Source organism: Myotis myotis, unplaced genomic scaffold (assembly GCF_014108235.1).
Source record: "Myotis myotis isolate mMyoMyo1 unplaced genomic scaffold, mMyoMyo1.p scaffold_m19_p_19, whole genome shotgun sequence".
NCBI lineage: Eukaryota > Metazoa > Chordata > Mammalia > Chiroptera > Vespertilionidae > Myotis > Myotis myotis.
The window spans coordinates 954,733-975,711 of NW_023416323.1; the positions used below are offsets into that span (position 1 = coordinate 954,733).

At 46.5% G+C, this 20,979-nt stretch overlaps 1 protein-coding gene across 3 annotated transcripts; it reads right to left on the reverse strand.

Moving 5' to 3' along the window:
* LOC118674513 (zinc finger protein 227-like) lies at nucleotides 1–13,943 on the reverse strand. 3 transcript variants are annotated; one of them, XM_036346399.1, is made up of 5 exons: nucleotides 13,774–13,943; nucleotides 9,159–9,220; nucleotides 5,964–6,090; nucleotides 4,586–4,687; nucleotides 1–2,967 (listed from the first exon to the last, which is right to left on the reverse strand). In XM_036346399.1, exons 2-5 carry the CDS (start codon nucleotides 9,216–9,218, stop codon nucleotides 854–856), a joined length of 2,403 nt encoding a protein of 800 aa, XP_036202292.1. In that variant the 5' UTR covers nucleotides 9,219–9,220; nucleotides 13,774–13,943; the 3' UTR covers nucleotides 1–853. The 3 variants fall into 3 exon arrangements, with proteins under 3 accessions (XP_036202292.1, XP_036202291.1, XP_036202293.1); XM_036346398.1 differs by having other exon boundaries at nucleotides 4,586–4,708; XM_036346400.1 differs by having other exon boundaries at nucleotides 4,586–4,708; nucleotides 5,964–6,705.
* Between the last annotated feature and the right edge of the window lie 7,036 nt (nucleotides 13,944–20,979).

Sequence of the window (20,979 nt, forward strand, 5' to 3'; positions counted from 1 at the left end):
TAATTTTTAGTTAGTTATTTTATTCATTTCATTTTTCATACCTTTTAAACTTTAGTAAAAAAAAATAATGGTCACTGTAAATACATATAAATTGGAAGTTAATGAGAAAATAATCCAAAACCTTCCCTGATAGCCCCAAACTAGATTGTATATGGCAAATAATCCTTTTCACACATTCTTTTTTGGCATGCACTCATTTTGAAAGATCATTTACATCAACTGGATTTTACCAAGAGGGTTACAACATATTTCTCCCCTGAATATCAGTCCTATTCCTGGATGTATTAGATTCCAAGTGAAGAAACCCTGTAGAGAACGCCTGGGAAAGGCCCCTGAGATGACAATCGTCTGAATCCAGTGGACCCTGGCAGAGCCATGCCCTGGAACATACCTTGCCAGAGGCAGGTGTGCCGTCAGTCTGACCTTTAGTTCAGGCACCAGGGGGTGGATTTCATTATCTAAATCCAGCCTGGCACCAGAAACAAACATGATTATCCAGCCCATCCAGAAGTGACGATTACAAAGATGCACATACTTTCTTTATCTTAAACTTTGGTAAAACTTCCTGGTATCTTACTATATAAAATAAATGTGCTGTATCAGCTCTGGGTCAGCTGTCCCACCCAGTCCCAGCTTTCCTACTGTCTTTGTGTCTGTCTCTTTCATTTTCTCAATCCCCCGTCGCCCATACTCAGGACTCCTGTCCGTTCTCTAGCCGTGCTGGTCTCAGAAAAGAGAGAAATATTTATAAAACCCCTTTCCACTCTCAAAACTTTAGTGTTTTATCCCCAGCAAGGACTCTCCAAAAACTAGATGTACAACCTGACAGGAAGCATGAACACATTTCTCATTCTTAACGATTCTTGCCAGAGTGGACTTTCTGATGGTGCGTGAGACGTGAGCGGTGACTGAAGTCCTTCCCGCATACGTCACACGTGTACGGTTTCTCTCCAGTGTGGACTCTCAGATGGGCCTGAAGACGTGAACTCTGACTGAAGCCCTTCCCACACTCCTCACATTTAAACAGTTTCTCCCGAAGGTGAACACTCAGATGGACTCTAAGATTTGAGGGGAGACTAAAGGACTTTCCACACTCCTCACACTTATGGGGCTTCTCTCCAGTGTGCACCCTCTGATGATGGCGAAGATTCAAGCTCCTACCAAAGCCTTTCCCACACTCCTCACATGTGTAAGGTTTCTCCCCAGTGTGGCCTCTCTGATGGTACAGAAACTGTGAGCTGTACCTAAAGCCCTTGCCACAGACATCACATGTGTATGGCTTCTCCCCCGTGTGGACTCTCTGATGGGACTGAAGGCCAGAGGACTGACTGAAGCCCTTCCCACACACACCACACGTGTACGGTTTCTCTCCAGTGTGGACTCTCTGATGGACCCGAAAATCGATGGACTGACTGAAGCTCTTATCACACTTGTCACATTTATAGGGCTTCTCTCCTGAGTGGACTCGCTGATGAGCGTGAAGATTTGATCTCCAACTAAAGCCCCTCCCACACTCCTCACACTTGTATGGCTTCTCCCCCGTGTGAATTACTTGGTGCAGTTTAAGGTTGGAACTGTAACTGAAGCCCTTTCCACACACATCACATTTGTATGGCTTCTCCCCCGTGTGGACTCTCTGATGGGTTTGCAGCTTTGAGGACTGACTGAAGCCCTTCCCACAAGTTTCACATTTGAATCGTTTCTCCCCAGTGTGGACGTTCTGATGGACTTGAAGGTTGGAAGCCTGGCTGAAGCCCTTCCCACACTCCTTACATCTGTAGGGTTTCTCTCCTGTGTGAACCCGAAAATGGATGTGAAGATCCGTATTGCGAGTAAAGCCTTTCCCACACACCTCACATCTGTACGGTTTCTCTCCAGTGTGGAGTCTCCGGTGGCATATTAATGGTGAATTGTGGCTGAAGCCCTTCCCACAGACATCACACTTATAAGGTTTCTCCCCAGTGTGGACCCTCTGATGGATGTGATAGTGGGCGGCCTGAGTGAAGCCCTTCCCGCACTCCTCACAGATATAGGGCTTCTCACCCCTGTGCACCCTCTGATGAACACGAAGATTAACACTCCAACCGAAGCCCTTGCCGCACTCTTCACATTTGTATGGCTTTTCTTCAGTGTGGACTCTCTGATGGCATTGGAAGTTTGAACTCTGACTAAAGCATTTACCACACTCCTCACATTTATAAGGTTTCTCTCCAGTGTGAGTTCTGTAATGAATGGTGAGACCTGTGCTGCTACTGAATCCCTTGCCACAGTTGTCACATCTATAGGACTTTTCTCCTGCATGATCAGAATGAGAATGAAAGGAACTCTTATTGAAGCAATCATCGGAGTCATGACATTTCGAGAGTTTCTCTCCTGGGTGAATCCTCTGAGGAGCCTGCAGGGGTGAGTTCTGAGCCAAACATTTCCCTCCTGGGTGTGCAGTCTGGTGACTTGAAAGCAGTGAGCTATAGCTGAAGCCCTTCCCACACTCACTACAGAGATGCAGTTCCTCTCTGCAGGGTAAATGCTGACAGACGCCATCGCGCATGCTGTTCCCACAGTCATTAGATCTGTAGGGTTTCTGTTCTGTGTGAATTTTAATATGATCACTAAGCAGTGATTTCTTCATGGCTTCGCAGGCATGCAGGTGATCTTTCACATGACTTTGCTTACCTCCATTCTGATTCTGTGACTCACTCAGGTGCATATGCCCACAAGCATCCTCGACATGGAAACAGTCTTGAGTTTCAACACAGCAGGGGCCTTCTCCTTTACATTTCACCACACCACTCCCACTCCCAGAGGTCTGATCAGAACGGCCTTGTAGTAACCGGGAGCTCTCCCTCTGAGGACACCTGGTTGAATCACTTGCAATCTGTCTCCAGATTTGCCAGAATAGCGTTTCATGTGAAAGGTACTTTAATGCAACTTTCTGAAGAATCTCCACCTCATTCTGATTCTTGCTGCCTGTAAGAAAAAGCGGTATTCCAAGATGACGACAAGTGAAAGCTTTGCTCAGAAATGTCAGGATTTCACACTTAGACAATGGGGCAAGGCCTTCATAAACCTAGGGGAGGGTCATCTCTGTACAACACCATTTGTCCTTTTCTTGCTTTCCCGTGCAGTTGAAGCAAAGAATAGAGTCGCCAGGCTCTTACCCACTAAGTGTAAAGGTGACCCATTCAGAACCATAAGTCTAACATGTAACACCTGAGCTGAAGTCTGGACTCAGATGGCTGCAGAGCAACAAAGACAATCCCCATTCTAACCTACAGTGACATCAATTAAAAGTTGCTCACCTTGTCCACAGTATTCCTATGACCAGTGGGATTCTACCTCATTAGGCTACAAAAGCTCAGACTGTAGGCATACAATAGGATTTTAGGTCCTGGTAGAAATTATCTTCTAAGAGTAAATTTGGGAAATGGTCGGACTAATAACATTCACTGTTCTAAATCTGGAAGTAAACCAGGTCTCAGTAAGAAGTGGAAAAGGGAAAACTAACCTGGTACAACTCAGGAAGAACCTGGGAAAAGGAAAGAAATGGCACAGTGCAGACTCTCAAGGGCAATCCTGACGAGGAAGAGAGGGAGGTCTCCTCGCCTTGGAAAGCTTTCTCGGGAGAGCTAGTACTGTGCTGTTTCTCATCCCCTCAGGTCTCTACTCAAAGTCACTCAATTGGGTGAGGCCTTCCTTATCACTCAATATAAAATAATTCCTCCTCACCCCCATACACCTTTGATTCTTCCCATTTGCCTTTCCTGCTTTATTTTGCCCCACAGCACTTGCCTGATTGACTATATACTTCCTAATTTTTTCTTATCATTTGAGACCCACTAGAATGTAATGGTCACAGGAAAAACATGCACTGTTTTCTTTACTGCTTTATCACAGCTGCAACAGAATTTTTCAAATTGCTGAGAGGTATCAGTGAACTGTGAACCCGATTCCATAACTGTGACAAATATAAAAAAAAAGAATAAAAATATGAGAAGTGTATACAAGCTAAGGGTACCACAACTGTGTGAAATGCTTGTTTCAGCTACAGGCACGTATGTAAATATGCACATACATTATATTGATGCTGGGTCAAGATGTAAAATATTTCTTATTGAAGGTCATGACTAAAAATGGTTGGAAGCCATTGGCTTAAAATGTTTAAGGTGAGGGAGAAGGGTACCAAATCCTTAAAAATTTATTGGAGTTAGATTCTAATAATACAGGCTAAAAAAGTCTCAACAGGTATATACACGGTTCTGGGTGTGGTGGGCTAACTGAATGGCCCTCAAAGACGTCCACACCCTAACCTGTAGGACCTGGGAACATGTTAACATTCCCGACAAAGGGGACTTTAGATGTGACTAAATTAAGGCTCTTGAGAGGGGGTTATCCTGGGTTATCTGGATGGGTCCAAAGTAATCACAAGCGTCCTTATAAGAGGGAGCAGGAGGAGACCCTCCGAGACCTCACCCGCTGCATCTATCCCTTTTGCTGGTGTGGAGACTATTGTCACAGTCCAGGCAAGAGATGACAGCACTCCCACACGAGTGGTAATCACAGATGCAGTGAGCAGATTAGCTGGTACCTGCAAGAACAGCCATGTGGTTCTCCCTGGAATTCCCATTTCTTTGAGTTTCTCTTTCCATCATCCAAAGGTTTTCTTCTGCCTCCAACTGGGTTGCCTTACCTGGTTTGAAGGAAAGATATCCTATGAAAAGGCAGATATATGTATACATGTAAGATGCGCAGAGAGCTAAAATATATTTTTGTTCAAATTCCATAATCCTCAGAACCTGTAAAGTGATATTTTTAAGAGCTTTTTGATCATGAACTATAATAATAAAGAAATTTAGGTCGTGGCCTGGTTCATATCTATCCTATATAATAAAGGGCTAATACGTATATGCAAATCGACCGAATGGCAGAACCACCAGTCGCAATGATGCGCACTGACCACCAGGGGGCAGACGATCAATGCAGGAGCTGCCCCCTGATGGTCAGTGTACTCCCACAGGGGGAGCGCCGCTCAGCCAGAAGTCCTGAACTGGGCTCATGGCTGGCGAGCACAGAGGCGGTGGTGGGAGCCTCTCTTCTCAGTCAGGCATCCCCCAAGGGCTCCTGGACTGAGAGAGGGCGCAGGCCAGGCTGAGGAAACCCCCGTCAAGTGCACGAATTTTGTGGACCAGGCCTCTAGTATATAGATAAAATTAGAATTAGCCATTGTCTGTTTCCATTGAATTTCTCACACGCTCACACCACTCACTGCAAATGGACATAGTACAGGCTGCAATGTGAGCAGGCAGGTCTTGATACAGAATACTGATAGAATAAAATAGAAAAAGGAGAGGAACTATTTCATGGGGGGGGCGGGGGGAAGTAATGCCAATGCAGGGGTGGACAAAAGTACGTTATAGTTGCTCATATGGAAAAGCTTTAAATCAAAAGAATGTCACTCACAGCTGTAAACTTCCTTTTGCCTACCCCTGGACAATGTGCTAAGTTGATTCCATGACCTATCAATGGGTCACAACCATAATTTGAAAGATGAAGTATTTGAAGGACAAAGTATAGAAGCTAAGCTGCCTGTTTATACTTCATTTAAAATAGGGCTTCTCAGCCAAGGCACTGTTGATCGTTTGGACTGGCTAATTCTCTGCTGTGGGGGTTATTCTTTGCATTGAAAGTGGTTTAGCAGCATCGCTAGCACCCCTCCCCCAGTCATGACAATAAAAACTGTCCCCATACATTGCCAAATGTCCTGGGGGGGGGGGGGGGGAGGGAAAGGTGACAAGATTTTTCCCTGAGCAGGAAGACCAGAAAAACCTTTGCCTGTAATCCCAGGGGTTAGAAAAACTGTGTCTTCAAGGTCAGGGAACTATTTCAAAAGGTCTAACTCTCTGAACAGAGGACACAGAGACTCTCAAAGGGGCTGAGATTCAGTGTCAGAGGGCGCCTGTCCTCACCCACTGAGACCAGGTTCCGGAAGTTCTCCAGCATCACGTCTCGGTACAGCTTCCTCTGGACAGGGTCCAGCAGCGCCAGCTCCTCTTCAGTGAAAACCACAGCCACGTCCTTGAAGGTCACTGCCTCCTACAACACCAAACACACTCCACCTGAATCTTGCAAAAAAGGCCCATGAAGGCACCATCGACAAGTTAAAGAACGTTACCAAAAAATCGTTATAGAGATGGAGGACCCCAGGCAGTTTTCAGTCAATAGTTGTCCCTCTCTCACTACCTCTCCCTGTCTCCCTACAAATCTTGGGCTCTGTCACTGTTTTTAACGTTTGCAAAGTTCACAGGCCTTCAGCAATCCTCCAGGACAGGTCTCCAGCTTATAGCTCTTCCTCTGTGTTTTGAAGACACATGCTACAGCTGATGCAGGAACAGGCCGAGTTCAAATGCCAAGGTATTAATTACAAGATGTTGGACAAATTCCTTAACCTCTAACAACCTCCACTTCTTCTCTACAACGGTGTCTCAACTGCAAGATGTTTGAAAGGATTAGATAAGTGAATATACGTAAAGTGAATATACGTAAAACGGTGCCTGGCACATAACAAATACTAAGTAAGTTTGAACAACTGGTATCGTTATAGACGCTTCCATTCCATTTTGGGATTGCAGAGTATAGTATTCCTTGGAATTGACCATTAATCTTTGTTTTTTGATGATTTTTTTGATGGTGGTTGTTGTGATGATTTATCTTTAATACAAATATATAATTAATTACAGATTTTTTACTTATAATCAATGCTGCAAAGATCCTTTTACAGAGATCTTAGCTTAGAAGTAGCGATTGCAAAGTCATAGAATAGAATATGAAGTTACAAATTTGAAAGCAGAATGGCAAATAGCAAATTTCCCTCTCTAAAGGTTTTTCCAAGTTACCTTTCTTTTTTTTTCCTTTTTAAATATATTTTATTGATTTTAGACAGGAAGAGAGAGACAGAAATATCAATGATGAGAGAGAATCATTGATTGGCTGCCTCCTGCATGCCCCCTACTGGGGATTGAGCCTGCAACCCAGGCATGTGCCCTTGGCCGGAATCGAACCTGGGGCCCTTCAGTCCGCAGGCTGACGCTCTATCCATTGAGCCAAACCAAATAGGGCCCAAGTCACCTTTCATGTGAGAATACAAACGTCCCTGAATCTCTAGACCAGCGGCTATCAACCTGCGGGTCACCACCCCTTTGGGGGTCTAACGACCCTTTCACAGGGGTCGCCTAAGACCATCGGAAAACACATATATAATTACACTAAAGACCCGGTGCACAAAAATTTGTGCACTCGGGGCGGGGGTGGGGGGGTCCCTCAGCCCAGCCTGTGCCCTCTCACAGTCTGGGACCCTTCGGGAGATAACGACCTGCTGGCTTAGGCCTGCTCCCAGGTGGCAGAGGGCAGGCCCAATCCCTAGGTGCAGCCCGTGGTCGGGCTCAGAGCAGGGCCAATTGGGGAGTTGGGGCGCCGGCCCCTGTCATGCACAGAGCAGGGCCGATCAGGAGGTTGCGATGCCACCCTCAGTCACGCTCAGGGTAGGGCCGATTGGGGGGTTGGGGCACCGCCCCGTCACACTCAAGGCAGGGTCGATGGGGAGGTTGCGACGCCACCCCGTCACGCACAGAGAGGGCCAATCAGGGGGTTGGGGCGCCGCACCGTCACACACAGAGCAGGGCTGATCAGGGGGTTGGGGCGCCGCACCCTGTCACACACAGAGCCACAGGGCGATCAGGGGTTGGGGAGCTCCCCCCTATCAGGCACAGAGCAGGGCTGAGCAGGGGGTTGGGGCGCCTTCCCCTGTCACGAACAGAGCAGGGTGGATAGGGAGGTTGTGGCCCCGCCCCGTCACGCTGATCCCGGTGCTGGGAGGCATATTACCCTTTTACTATATAGGATAGAGGCCTGGTGCATGGGTGGGGCCGGCTGGTTTGCCCTGAAGGGTGTCCTGGATCAGGGTGGGGGTCCCCACTGGGGTGCCTGGCCAGTCTGGGTGAGGGGCTGAGGGCTGTTTTCAGGCTGGCGGGTGACTGAAGCTCCCAACTGCTCCTTTTTTTCTTTTATTCTGGGCCAGCTTTAGCTCTGGCCCCAGCTCTGAGGCTTACGCTGCTGAAAGCAGGTATCTGGTTTGTTTTGGTTCTATAATTGAAACACTGTATCCACTCCAGCTGATCCCGGTGGGCTGAAAGCAGGTTTCTGGGGTTTTGTTTAGCTTCTATATTTGTAACAATGTTTCTAAAACTGCAAGCTCAGAGGCCGGCAAGGCAGGCGGGAACGTTGGAATCCTCTGTCACTGAAGCAAGCAAGTCTCATGCTAGTTTCAAGCTGCCTGGCTGCCGGCCGCCATCTTGGCTGGCAGTTAATTTGCATATCGCCCTGATTAGCCAATGGGAAGGATAGTGGTTGTACGCCAATTACCATGTTTCTCTTTTATTAGATAGGATATTGTTTTTGTGATTAATCACTATGCTTTGATTATGTTCAATTTGTAACAATGAAATTGGGGGTCACCACAACATGAGGAACTGTATTAAAGGGTCACGGCATTAGGAAGGTTGGGAACCACTGCTCTAGACTCTGGACAAATGGGACATAATTCCTTTAAAAAAAAAATTGACAACCTAAGTGAAGTAAAGTTTTTATTAACATTTACACACATTTAGTTATTAGTGATCATTATTTTCTACATAAATTTACTTTATTTTTTGTGTGGCTCATTTCTTTTATTCATATTCCCTTGAGTTTATCTTACTAACCTTAATAAGCATTGTCAATAGTAAGCCTTTATCTAATATGTATAAGTATATCCTGTCAATTCTAATTTTGCAAATGTGTAAGTATGAGTGCATGTGAGAAAGGGATATGGGAAAGTGAAAACAGCTAGTTTGTAAAAGAGGGTAGTAACAATGGAAATTATTTTTGTCTATTTCAGATCTGTATTATCTTTTTCAGATTATTTTGTGAAATAATAAAGATAAAAACAAACAAACAAAACACCACACACACACACACACACACACACACACACAGAGTCTAGTGCACAACATGCACTCAAGATCAGTTGTTTTCCATGAACCTTTCCAAGGAAGAGAAAAGATATGTGCCTAATCTTTGAGAAATAAAATTACATCTTAGGAGACAGAAAGAAATGCCTTACTTACCTGAAACTTGGTCATTTTCTCCTGCTCCTTCTGGGGAACGTCAGGGTCCTGAGAAGGCATAACTGAGGAAGGACAAAGAAGCCATGAGCCTGGCTGGTGTGGCTTCAGTGGCTGAGCGTCAACCTATGAACCAAGAGGTTCCATTCCCCGTAAGGGCACATACCCCAGTTGTGGGCCCGATCCCCAGTAGGGGGCGTGCAGGAGGCAGCTAATCAATGATTCTCATCATTGATGCTTCTCTCCCTCTCTCTTCCTCTCTGAAATCAATAAAGATACATTAAAAAAAAAAAAAGAAGAAGAAGAAGAAGAAGCCATGAGCCACAGGTCTGGGCTCCCATAAGCCCATGTGGACCTTTGGAGAAATTACAAAAGAGCACTCCTACTTCCAGGCAGACGCAGCCACATCCGGCTGGATAAGCGGAGCATGGAAGAGACTACAGCTGCTAATGGGTTTGTCCGCCAGGGACCACTGGATAGTGAACAATCTGCACAGCCAAATGCAGTATCCCTACCGTAAGGGTTTCTGATCCTGGGGATGGGAAGAAATGAGAGGCGCTGTAACAACACAAGGGTTAAAAAAAGTGGGCTCTGGCCGAACCGGTTTGGCTCAGTGGATGGAGCGTCGGCCTGCGGACTCGGGGGTCCCAGGTTCGATTCCGGTCAGGGGCATGTGCGTTGGTTGCGGGCGCGTCCCCGGTGGGGGGTGTGCAGGAGGCAGCTGATCAATCTCTCTCATCGATGTTTCTGACTTTCTATCCCTCTCCCTTCTTCTCTGTGGAAAATCAATAAAATATATTTAAAACAACAACAACAACAAAAAAAAAAAAAAAAAAAAAAGTGGGCTCTGGAGTCAGGGGCCTAGGTTTATTTATTTATTCTATTTTCTATATTCTTATTCTTATTATTTATTATACTATCTAAGTCTATATATTGGCGTATCTAATGGAAGAGAGAGCACCTGAGAGAGTTAGACTTTGTTGCTATAGCGAGCTCAAATTGTGTGAGAGCGGTGGTTCCCAACCTTGTTTTGGCCACGCCCCACCTAAGCATCTCTAAAATCCTGAAGCCCCCGCCGTGACATATAATTCTTATTATTCAAAAAGTAAACTCCTTTTTAAAAAAAAGTGAACTCCTATTCATGTGGAGGAAGCCTAAAAAGCCATTAACTTGGTCTAAACAAGCTTCCAAAGAACACGGCATCCACGAAAGAGAAAAATAAAAGAACGAAAGGACAGTTGAAGGGCTGAGGAAGAAATCACTAAGAAACTGTTAAAATAATAATAATAATAATAATAATAATAATAATAATATGAAGTGATGTGAAAAAATAGCAAATAAAGTTTCAAAACATATAATGGAGAACTGAATGCATAAATGTCACAATATATACTTATGTACTGTATGTATATGAGACCCCTAGAACCATAAGAAATGCAAAAACTTCACTGTTAGTAACTCATTCTCAAATTGCTCCCCTTAAAAAATCAAATTGCTCCCCTCTGAGAGCAACCTGTGTCCCACGTTGGGAACCACTGTGTTATACATTTAGGGGCCTAGGTTTAAATCCTGGAAATGATATTTACCATCTGTGTAACAGCAGGTTATGCTAACAAAACAAAAAAAAACCTCTCTGCACCTCACTTTGGTCATCTGCACTATGATAGGATAAGAATCGTCTATTATACCCACTTCATACAGTTGTTCCCAGGACTAAATGAATAGATAGGAAGTTCTAAGAACCAGGAATCCTGTAGCTACAAAAAGGGCAGATAACACTTTGCATCATAAACTGTACAGATGTCCTCGACTTAGGTTGCAGTTATGTCCCGATAAACTCATTGTAAACTTGAAAATATCGTAAGTCAAAAATGCAGTTAAGCCGCGGCTGGATAGCTCAGCTGGTTAGAGCATTGTCCTCATACACCAAGGGTTCCCATTCGAAGTCCGGTGAGGGCACATTAGAGAAGCAGCCAATGAATGCACAAATAAGGTTTGATCTTCGTCTCTCATTCTCTCTAAAAGTCAATACAAAAACATTTTTAAATGCAGGTAATTGATCTCTCTTTTCCTCCCTCTTTAAAAATCAATTTAAAAATCTGTAAATGCAGGTAATACACTGAACATCATGGCTCAGCCTAGCCTAAACGTGCCCAGAGCACTTACATTAACCTACAGTTGAGCATTTATCTTGAGTTTCATCTCAAGAGTAAAATACACAATATCCAAAAAATGCTGGCAGCACAGCTGACTGGGAGCTGTATCTTGCTGCTGCCGCCCAGCAACATGAGAGTGTGTTGTAGCACATATCGCTAGCCCAGGAAAAGATCAAAATTCAAAATATAGTTTCTACTGAATGCATGTTGCTTTTGTACCATCATAAAGTCAAAAAAAAACAAAAACCCAAGTAGAACCATGATAAGTTGGGGACTGCCTGGATTTGCAATGTCCTTCCCAACAAAAAACAACTATAAAGACCTGAAATTTCATTTATTATTGCTCTCCTATGAAAGTCACCTTAAAAATCTGGAAACCCTAACTCTCACTTAAAATTTCGTCTTACCTAATAATATATTGCCCAGCTAATAACATTTTGTTGATGCTGGTATTAGTTTTCTAAAAAGTGTCATTTCGGGTCAGTTTATTTCGTGCAGCCAGAAAAGGCTATTGGTAAATAAACCTTTTATCCTATGTGCATGGAGATGAAGAAAAACACACAGCGAAGAGAAAGAAAAGTCAAGAAACATGGAAGACAGATTGAGGCCCTAACACAGCGGTTCTCAACCTGTGGGTCGCGACCCCTTTGGCGGTCGAACGACCCTTTCACAGGGGTCGCCTAAGACCATCCTGCATATCAGATATTGACATGACGATTCATAACAGTAGCAACATGACAGTTATGAAGTAGCAACGAAAATAATTTTATGGTTGGGTCACACATGAGGAACTGTATTGAAAGGGCCAGAAGGTTGAGAACCACGGCCTTAATGTGTCTAACAAGAGCGTGAGAAGAGAATGGAAAACAATGGCTGGTCTTATTTCAAGAGATAAGTGCTGAGTTCACAAACAGAAATCCTAAACAGTACAAATAAAAACAAATATCTCCAAAACAAATGACAGTGAAACTCAGGAATGCAAAGGACTAAATAAACCTAAAAACAACAACAAAAATCTTTAAAAATCCCACAAAGAAAATACAGTTTACCTAACAGACATGACCATTAGACTGAAACGGGGAAACAGAATGGAGAGCTAAGACAATTGAATAATGTCTCGAAAATGCAGAAAACTGTCAACCTTAAGGTCTACATTCACCTAAATGGTTATCCACATGATGGAGAAACAACCAATGACAGGTCAGCTGAACATCACTGAAGTAAATTTAAGACTAAATGAACTCCGAAAGAAGCAACGGTAAGAAAGCATTTGTAAATATATTTGGTAATATCATTTTTTTTAAATGCCCAAAAATGATTAGACAAAGTTGAAGAGTGGTTAGAATAAAAAATATATATCTGTAACCTTTTTAACTTAGCCTACGTTAAAAAAAAACAAACAAAAAAACAGGTGGTGGTGGTGGACAGCCTTATCAAACTTTAAGTACACTTTCATCTCTATAATTTTCAGAATGAAAATCCATGCTTATTTAGTATTTGTTGAGCGAGACAATCATTTTTAAAAATTAAAAAAATAATCCACGCCCATAATTTCAAAACCCCTTGAGAGCAAATAAAAGGAAATAAACTGAACTGAGCCCTGGCCGGCTTGGCTCAGTGGCTGGAGTGTCGGCCTGCGGACTGAAGGGTCGCAGGTTCGATTCCAGCCGAGGGCACGAGCCCGGGTTGCGGGTTTGATCCCCAACAGGGGGCGTGCAGGAGGCAGCCCACCAATGATTCTCTCTCATCATTGATGTTTCTCTCTCTCTCTCTCTCTCTCTCTCTCTCTCTCTCTCTCTCGCCCTCTCCCTTCCTCTCTGAAATCAATAAAAATGTTTTTTTAAAAGTCCTAAAAAGAAAACCTGAACTGAGGGCAAAAGAACAAAAGAAATGCAAAGCGTAGTCAATTTAAGATATAAATATACATTTAAAATGTGTGTGTGGTAGTAACACACACACGCATATGAAGAAGCAAATTAAGCTTCTCGGGCTTATTCAACAAATATCTGAACACGTTCCTGGTTGTAATTTACGGAGCGAAGGAACCCTTCCAACTGAAAGGACAGACGGGAAAGTCCCAGGGTGTGTGGCGGGCGGTGCTGCGAGGGGCCCCGAAGTGCCCCCTCCTCCCGCCGAATTCGGGGGTGAAGGGAAGGATGAGGGGGCTGTGCCATTGTGTCTGCCCCCCCTGCACGAGCGGGGGAGAGGCGCTGCCTCCTAAACGGAGATGACAACTCAGTCAGCCCGGGAGGAGCGCGGCGTCGGGGGGCACGGAAGGGCCCGGCCCCGCTCCCGGAGCCCGACCTTCGCTCTCCCTTCGCTGGGGAGGGAATGCCGTCCCCGCCACCCGAGGCCACCACCGCCCTTCGCTACGGCGACGCTCTGCCTCCGGCTCGAATCACACCCTCCCGGGAGGCGCTGCCCGCCGTATCGCAGAGATAACACCCCGCCCCGCGTCTCACCGACGGCGCAGCCGCGCGGCCCGGTTCGCGGGGCAGACGAGCCTCCGCCCTCAGCCGCTTCGCCTCCGCGGGCGGCGCCGACTCCCCGGTCCCCAGACAGACAGCCGCCTGGGTAGCGACCGGGCCCACGCTCACCTCCCGGACGGAAAACACGGAGGGAGGTGACCTTGCCTTCCCGGCCGGAAGTGCCTCCTACTACAGGACCGGAACTACACTTCCCAGAAGTCAAAGTTGGGGACTACATTTCCCAGAACCTCCAGAGGAGGAATAACGAAGTCCCCCCCCCCCCAATTAATGCCATTAAAAAAAACAACAGCAGCAGTGGATAGACTAGCGTCGGCCTGGGGACTCAAGGGTCCCAGTTCGATTCCGGTCAAGGGCATGTACCTTGGTTGCGGTCACATCCCCATTGGGGAGTGTGCAGGAGGCAGCTGATTGATGTTTCTTGCTTATCGATGTTTCTAACTCTCTATCCCTCTCCCTTTCTCTCTGTAAAAAAAATCAATAAAATATATTTTTTTAAAAACAAACAAACAAACAAAAAAAACAATAAACAAAAATCACCAAACTCTCGGAGTTCCCGGTCTGCAACTTCCAGAAATCCCTTTAATGACTTCTCGCCATATTGCCGGCCTCAAGCAGTTCTTATGAAGGGTTAATATGGTGGATGGTGAGTGGGCAGGCTCAATAACCATCTCAGAGAGTGAATAAAGAAAAACCAAATTTCTTTAAGGAAAGGGGATAGGAAACGGGATACCCAAAGGGAAGGGCTGCACAGCACTGAGCCAATGGGACCTGGGGGCTGGAGTTTCATCTTTACACTAGAGGCCCGGTGCACGAAATTGCACACAGCTAGGGTCCCTAGGCCTGGCCCGCAATCCAGGCCAATCAGGGCCTTCCGGCTGCTGGCAGGCGCTTTCCTTCATTCTGCGCCGCCCCCTGGTGGTCAGCGCACATCATAACAAGCAATTGAACTCCCAGTCTCCTGGTCAAACTCCCGAGGGGACACATAGCATATTCTATCTAATAATAGACAAACATGGTAATTGTCCATACCTTTGCTACGCCTCCCATTGGCTAATCAGCACAATATGCAAATTAACTGCCAACAAAGATGGTGGCTAATTTTCATACTGCAGGCAGGTCGGGACAGCTCCATCCCACCTGCCCTGCCACCATCCAGGCCTGCTATCTGCAATCCTGGGCGGGGAGGGGGGTCCTGTGTGCAACCGGACCCGGGGCGGCCGGGTGGGGCAGCAGCGATCTGTGTGCGACCCAGGGCGGGGCCCCAAACCCTGGATCGGCCCTGCCCTGTGCACGATCTGGGGAGGCGGGGCAGGCACCTAGGGTTCGGCCTGCCATCTGCCACCCGGGGAGCGGGCCTAAGCCAGCAGGTGGTTATCTCCCGAGGGGTCCCAGACTGTGAGAGGGCACAAGTGGGGCTGAGGGACACGCACCCCCCGCCAGTGCACAAATTTTTGTGCACTAGGCCTCTAGTATATATGTAGATGCAGTCACTGGCAGGAAGCTCTTGCCCTCAGTGGGTCTGGGGAATGAGTTGGTGAGCTTGGAATTTGGATGGAATGCAGGTGTGCGATCAGGTGTCTTTAGGACAGTTTCAGTTCCCTATGAGGTCTGACTCCTGGTGTCCAGCAAGTTTTTCCTGGTCTTTTGTTTTCCTGTGGTGGGAGTTGAATCTGCAACCCTTTGCTGTGCAGGCTGATGCTCTAATCACTGAGCCAAACTAGCCAGGGATAATGGTATTTTTTATTTTTATTAAATGCTAGTGCCTGGTGTACAGATTCATGCACATTGAAAGGAAATTAATTAGAAGGTGGTTGGCGGGGTGGGACTGGGCAAGATGGGCTGGAAACACCCTGGAGCCAACCTCTGGCGCCCACTCCCCAGCCTGGGGCGGTGCCACAGCTCGAAGGGTGTCTGCGGAGTGAGTGGTATCCCTCTGGCAGGTGGGGTCCCTCAGCCTGGTCTGCGGGGATTGGGCCAAATCCGGCTCTCCGACATCCCCTTGAGGGGCCGGGATTGCAAGAGGGAAGTTCTCTGGTGATGCACCCCAGACTCAAGCTCCCTCCTCTCTGGTTCCGGGGTGTGTCACCCAAGAACCACTGCTGCCAAGTCACCACAGCTTGGCAGCTCCTGCATTGAGCATCTGCCCCCTGGTGGTCAGTGCACATCATACCTACTGGACAGTCAGATGGTCGGACAGTCGCTTAGCCTTTTATATATATAGACGTTTTTATTTATTTTAGGGAGAGATAGAAGCATGGACCAGCTGCCTCCTACACACCAGCCCACAACCTGGGCATGAGCCCAAACTGGGAATTGAATTGGTGACTGCTTGGTGCTTGGGTTGGTGCTCAACCACTGAGCCACACCAGCTGGTCTTAGTTTTAACTAGACCCGGATAAAGCCAGAAGCTGCTTTCTCAGGACTGGTGTCATATGCAGAGAATGACAAACGTTGCTCCAAAATCCTAAATAACAATGTTGTGAACTCCGTGTAGTATCCCTATCTTCATACACTTCATACGTGATCAGATATGTATCAGAGGTCATAAAATTAGTTCTGTAAAGAGCCAAGTAGTAAGTAAAAGACCATATGATCTGTCACAACTACTCAACTCCACCATTCTGCATGACAATAGTGGTCATGGCTGTTTCAATACAATTTTATTTACAAATAGAAGTGGTGGCCAGATTTGGCCCAGGGACCATCATTGCCAATTCCTAGATTAAATTCTAAAAGGCTATTGGAATGTTGAAGTAGCCCCGAGCTGGGGCCATAAAAGTGTATTGATGGTCCTAACACATGAAACTAAACTTCTTTGATGTTTACTAATATGTAGAGAAAAAAAGCACATGGTGGCTTAATGGGCATTTATTAGGTGCCACCAGGCGTGTTGATTTGCTCCAGCAATAAAACCACATTTGGGCTGAAACCGGTTTGGCTCAGTGGGTAGAGCATCGGCCTGCGGACTGAAGGATCCCGGGTTCGATTCCGGTCAAGGGCATGTACCTCGGTTGCAGGCACATCCCCAGTGGGAGATGTGCAAGAGGTGGCTGATCGATGTTTCTCTCTCATCGATGTTTCTGGCTCTCTGTCTCTCTCCTTTCCTCTCTGTAAAGGGTCAATGGAATATATTTAAAAAAAAAAAAAAAAAAAAAAAAAACACATTTGGAGCTGCAACTGGACTCAATTCCTAATTAAGTTTACAATAATCCCATGTCATTATCCAAGGTTCACCTGGATTCTGCACAGGTCAAATGAGTGAATTGAATGGGGATGTGATAGAAATCATGACCACTGCAACTTTCAATATACCGATAGTGGCATTAATCTCGGTAACCCCTCTAGGGATATGGTACTGCTTTTGGTTTTCTATTTTGATACACGTGAGGCAGTTCTAGTGTTTACTTGTCCTTTCTTACCAAATAGCCCTTATTACATGGGACAGGGAATTAATGTGAGAATTCCTCCAGTGGTTGAATATTTCTTTTTTTTTTTAATATATCTTTTTTATTGATTTCAGAGAGAAAGGGAGAGGGAGAAATACAAATATCAATGATGAGAGAGAATCATTGATCAGCTGCCTCCTGCATGCCCCCAACTGGGAGCTGAGCCCACAACCCGGGCATGCGCCCTTGACCAGAATCGGACCTGGGACCCTTCAGTCTGCAGCCTGACACTCTATCCACTGAGCCAAACCAGCTAGCGCTGAATATTTCTATTGCAACTCTGCATTCTGGAACTTGGGAAAACAACCATAGGATGGGGTCAGGGATCTGTTCAGACCACTACATAGAGGCCCGAGCAAAAACATCCATTATTTGTCTTGTATAAGCTTCTCTCCTAACTGGTGGACTACAGTGCCATTTTGGGGGTTCCAGAAAATGTCAGTTCTAGTGTCCAGTAATACCTTCATATTCCAGTTATTTACTTACCCAGTGCATCCCTCCATAAAATATGGCTGTAAGTCACTTTGAGGAAGTCTAGGATGATTTATGGCATATAGTTTGGGAAGTATAACAGAGTCATTCCTTAAGGAGACCCAACTTGACCCTCATTCCAGATGTGCTGGAAATGAAAACCAACTCATGTTATGAAATTGACTGAGGATCCACAACTCTCATGTTGATTCAAGTTAGATTTATGTTCGCCAGACCTAGAACCTTTCCACTTATTCAAATCAAGTAGGATACTGGTAGGCTTCCTATTAGTAGGCTAGCCTGAGGGACAATACAATCAATAACCCAATGCAAAAATTTCTGTGAACCAAACCATTCTGATGATATATATCCCTTTGGATTTGCTGTTCATAATGAAAACACAATCAGTTTGTTTCTGCCAGTGAAATGTCTCCACTTGACCTGTGATGCCCCAGCATCCCACCATCCTCACTGACTTCAGGGAGCCCCATTTTAATGTCAAAATTTCCTTCTCTCATTCTTGGCCTGTAGCGAAGGGTCATTATAGAGCTCTCCAAGACTGCCAATGCTCCCCTAGGTTGCTGTGTATCTTCTACAGCAGTGTTTCTCAACTGCAAACAACTCTGCCCCTTCCTTACTGCCCCCTACCCCCACATCAGGGACATTTGGCAGTATCTTGAGACATTATTATTATTATTATTATTATTATTATTTTACAACTTGGGAAAAAGAGAATGTGCTACTGGCATCTGGTGGGTAGAGGCTAAAGATGCTACTAAATATCCTACAAAGTACAGGACAGCCCCCAAGAATGAAAAATTATCCAACAAAATGTCAATAGTGTCAAGGTTGAGAAACTTTCTATAACATACTTAGAAAGTTCTGGCAATTAAAAATATATATAATTTTATTGATTTCAGAGGAAGGAAGAGGGAGATAGAAACATCAATGAGAGAATCATTGATCAGGTGCCTCCTGCATGAGCCCCTGACTGGGAATCAAACCTTGACCTTCTGGTTCATAGGTCGATGCTCAACCACTGAACCACACTGGCAGGGCAATTCTGGCATTTTGACTTTAGCATAAGCTAACTCTGACCCAGGTTTCAGTCATTCACTAAGCAAACTGTTGAAGGCATTCCCAGGTACTAAGCTAACTAACACACTAAGTCTGCAAATGGTGTTCAATGCACCCATATCGACAAATCCAGCCTAATCCAACATTACATTATTTCCACCTGATTTGATACCCATAAGATCCACAATATACATTTCTCAGGTTTCTGTTGATATCTATATATACAAAAAGCCAGTGACCGGAACACTGTAACAACCAGAATGACTGGTGGCTATGATGCCAGCTGTGGCCAGCAAACTGGCTGGATCGTGGGTGGGGCCAGCAGCCAACCTCCCGCAGCCGCTCCCCTGGGCCATCCCCGCCCCCATCACCCCCCTACCCCAATAGGGGGCGGGCTGGCCAGCCAGGGGAGGGGCTGCAGGAGGTTGGCTGGCCGCCCAGGCCTGGAGGGGCCCCCACCACTGCGATTGGCCTGCAACCCCTCCCCCCAGCTGGCCCCACCCTTGATCACTCCCCTTACCCCAATAGGGGGCGGGGCCAGTCAGCCAATCTTCTGCAGCCCCTGCCTGGCCCCACTCCAGATCAGCCCCACCACCCCAATTAGGGGTGGGGCTGGCCAGCCAAACACCCACAGCCCCTCCCCCCAGCCACTGGCCCCAGATCAGCTCCCCCCACTGCATTCGGGAGCAGGGCCAGTCAGCCCAGCACCCACAGCCCCTCCCCATGGCTGGCCCCACCCCGATCAGCTCCCACCACCTTGATTGGCCCATGGCCCCTCCCCCCAGTCAGCACCACACCCGATCAGCCTCCCCACTCCAATCTGGGCAGGGCTGGCAGGCTAACTGTCCGCAGCCCCTCCCCCTAGCTGGCCCCACCCCCAATCTGCCCCCTCCACACCAATCGGGGGTGGGGACGGCCAGCCAACCACCCCGGCCCCTTCTCCTGGCTGCTGGTCCCTGATTAGCCTCCCCACTTGGGGGCAGGGCCAGCTGTGGGCGGTGGGCTGGACGGCCCCCCCAATCCGTCCCCCCACCCCAATTGGGTGGGGCCAACCAGCCAATGGCCCATGTCCCCTCCCCCCTGGCCCGCCATCTCCTTCTCCCAACAGGTCTGGCCTCACCCATGCATGAATTTGTGCATGGGGCCTCTAGTATATTATAAAAACCCTTATTTTGACAGATACGTATTTCCTCATGGTCATACTTTATACCTGACTAGAGGCCCAGTGCAAGAAATTCATGCCTGGGTAGGGTCCCTAGTGGCTGCCGGCTGCCAACTGGGGCCTCCCTTCATTCCATGCCACCTCCTGGTGGCCAGTGCGTATCATAGCGAGCAATTGAACTCCCGATCGATCGAACTCCCAAGGGGACACTTTGCATATTAGGCTTTTATATATATAGATGGCTTCCACACCCAGATCCCCTTCTGTGGCATGCAAAGATTTGAATCTGTATAGGTCTAGAAAAGTGGGGTGGGGTGGAGGCAAGTCTTGAGAACCTATAGTTCACTGCAAGGAAACTATCTCAGGAGAGATCATTACAAGTCCTTCAGGCAAGGGGAGACTAACTCAGAGATGGGAGGAAAGCCTCCTTTTAATGGCAAAGGAGGCTCAGCTAAATTTAGAGGTCAAAGGCCTCAGCTTTGTTGGAATCTGGTTATACATTCCATCTGTTTTTCAGGAGTCTATTCCTTCCCATTGATGCCCTATGGCATAGGAGAATCTACAGGGTTGGGAGTGAGCCACTGACTGGGTTTGCCTTTTGGTCCTTTAAAAAAAAGCTGCTTAGCCCTAACTGGTTTGGCTCAGTGGATAGAGCGTTGGCCTGTGGACTGAAGGGTCCCAGGTTTGATTCCGGTCAAGGGCACATGCCTGGGTTGCGGGCTCGATCCCCAATAGGGGGCATGCAGGAGGCAGCCGATCAATGATTCTCTCTCATCATTGATGTTCCTATCTCTCTCTCCCTCTCCTTTCCTCTCTGAAATCAATAATAAATATATTTTTAAATGCTGCTTATATGTTACAAGTCCCCCAAAGTATTAACATGTAGCCAATCTCAAAGCAAAGATAGGAAAATTCTCCAGAGGCAAAAAAGGGAAAAATTGAGTCCATGGTATCAAGTGGGAGTTGAAACTGAATTACCTACAAAGGTCAAGAAAACTGGACACATAACTAGAGGTTTAATCT

What these genes read in the sequence shown, in the direction of transcription:
- LOC118674513 (XM_036346398.1), bottom strand. Translation starts at nt 9,218, where the DNA reads ATGCCTTCTCAGGACCCTGACGTTCCCCAGAAGGAGCAGGAGAAAATG. An exon ending in AGAAAATGACCAAGTTTCAG is followed by an intron (nt 6,091 to 9,158) that starts GTAAGTAAGGCA and finishes TTGGTGTTGTAG; the next exon opens with GAGGCAGTGACCTTCAAGGA. An exon ending in CCGGAACCTGGTCTCAGTGG is followed by an intron (nt 4,709 to 5,963) that starts GTGAGGACAGGC and finishes GCCTTTTCATAG; the next exon opens with GATATCTTTCCTTCAAACCA.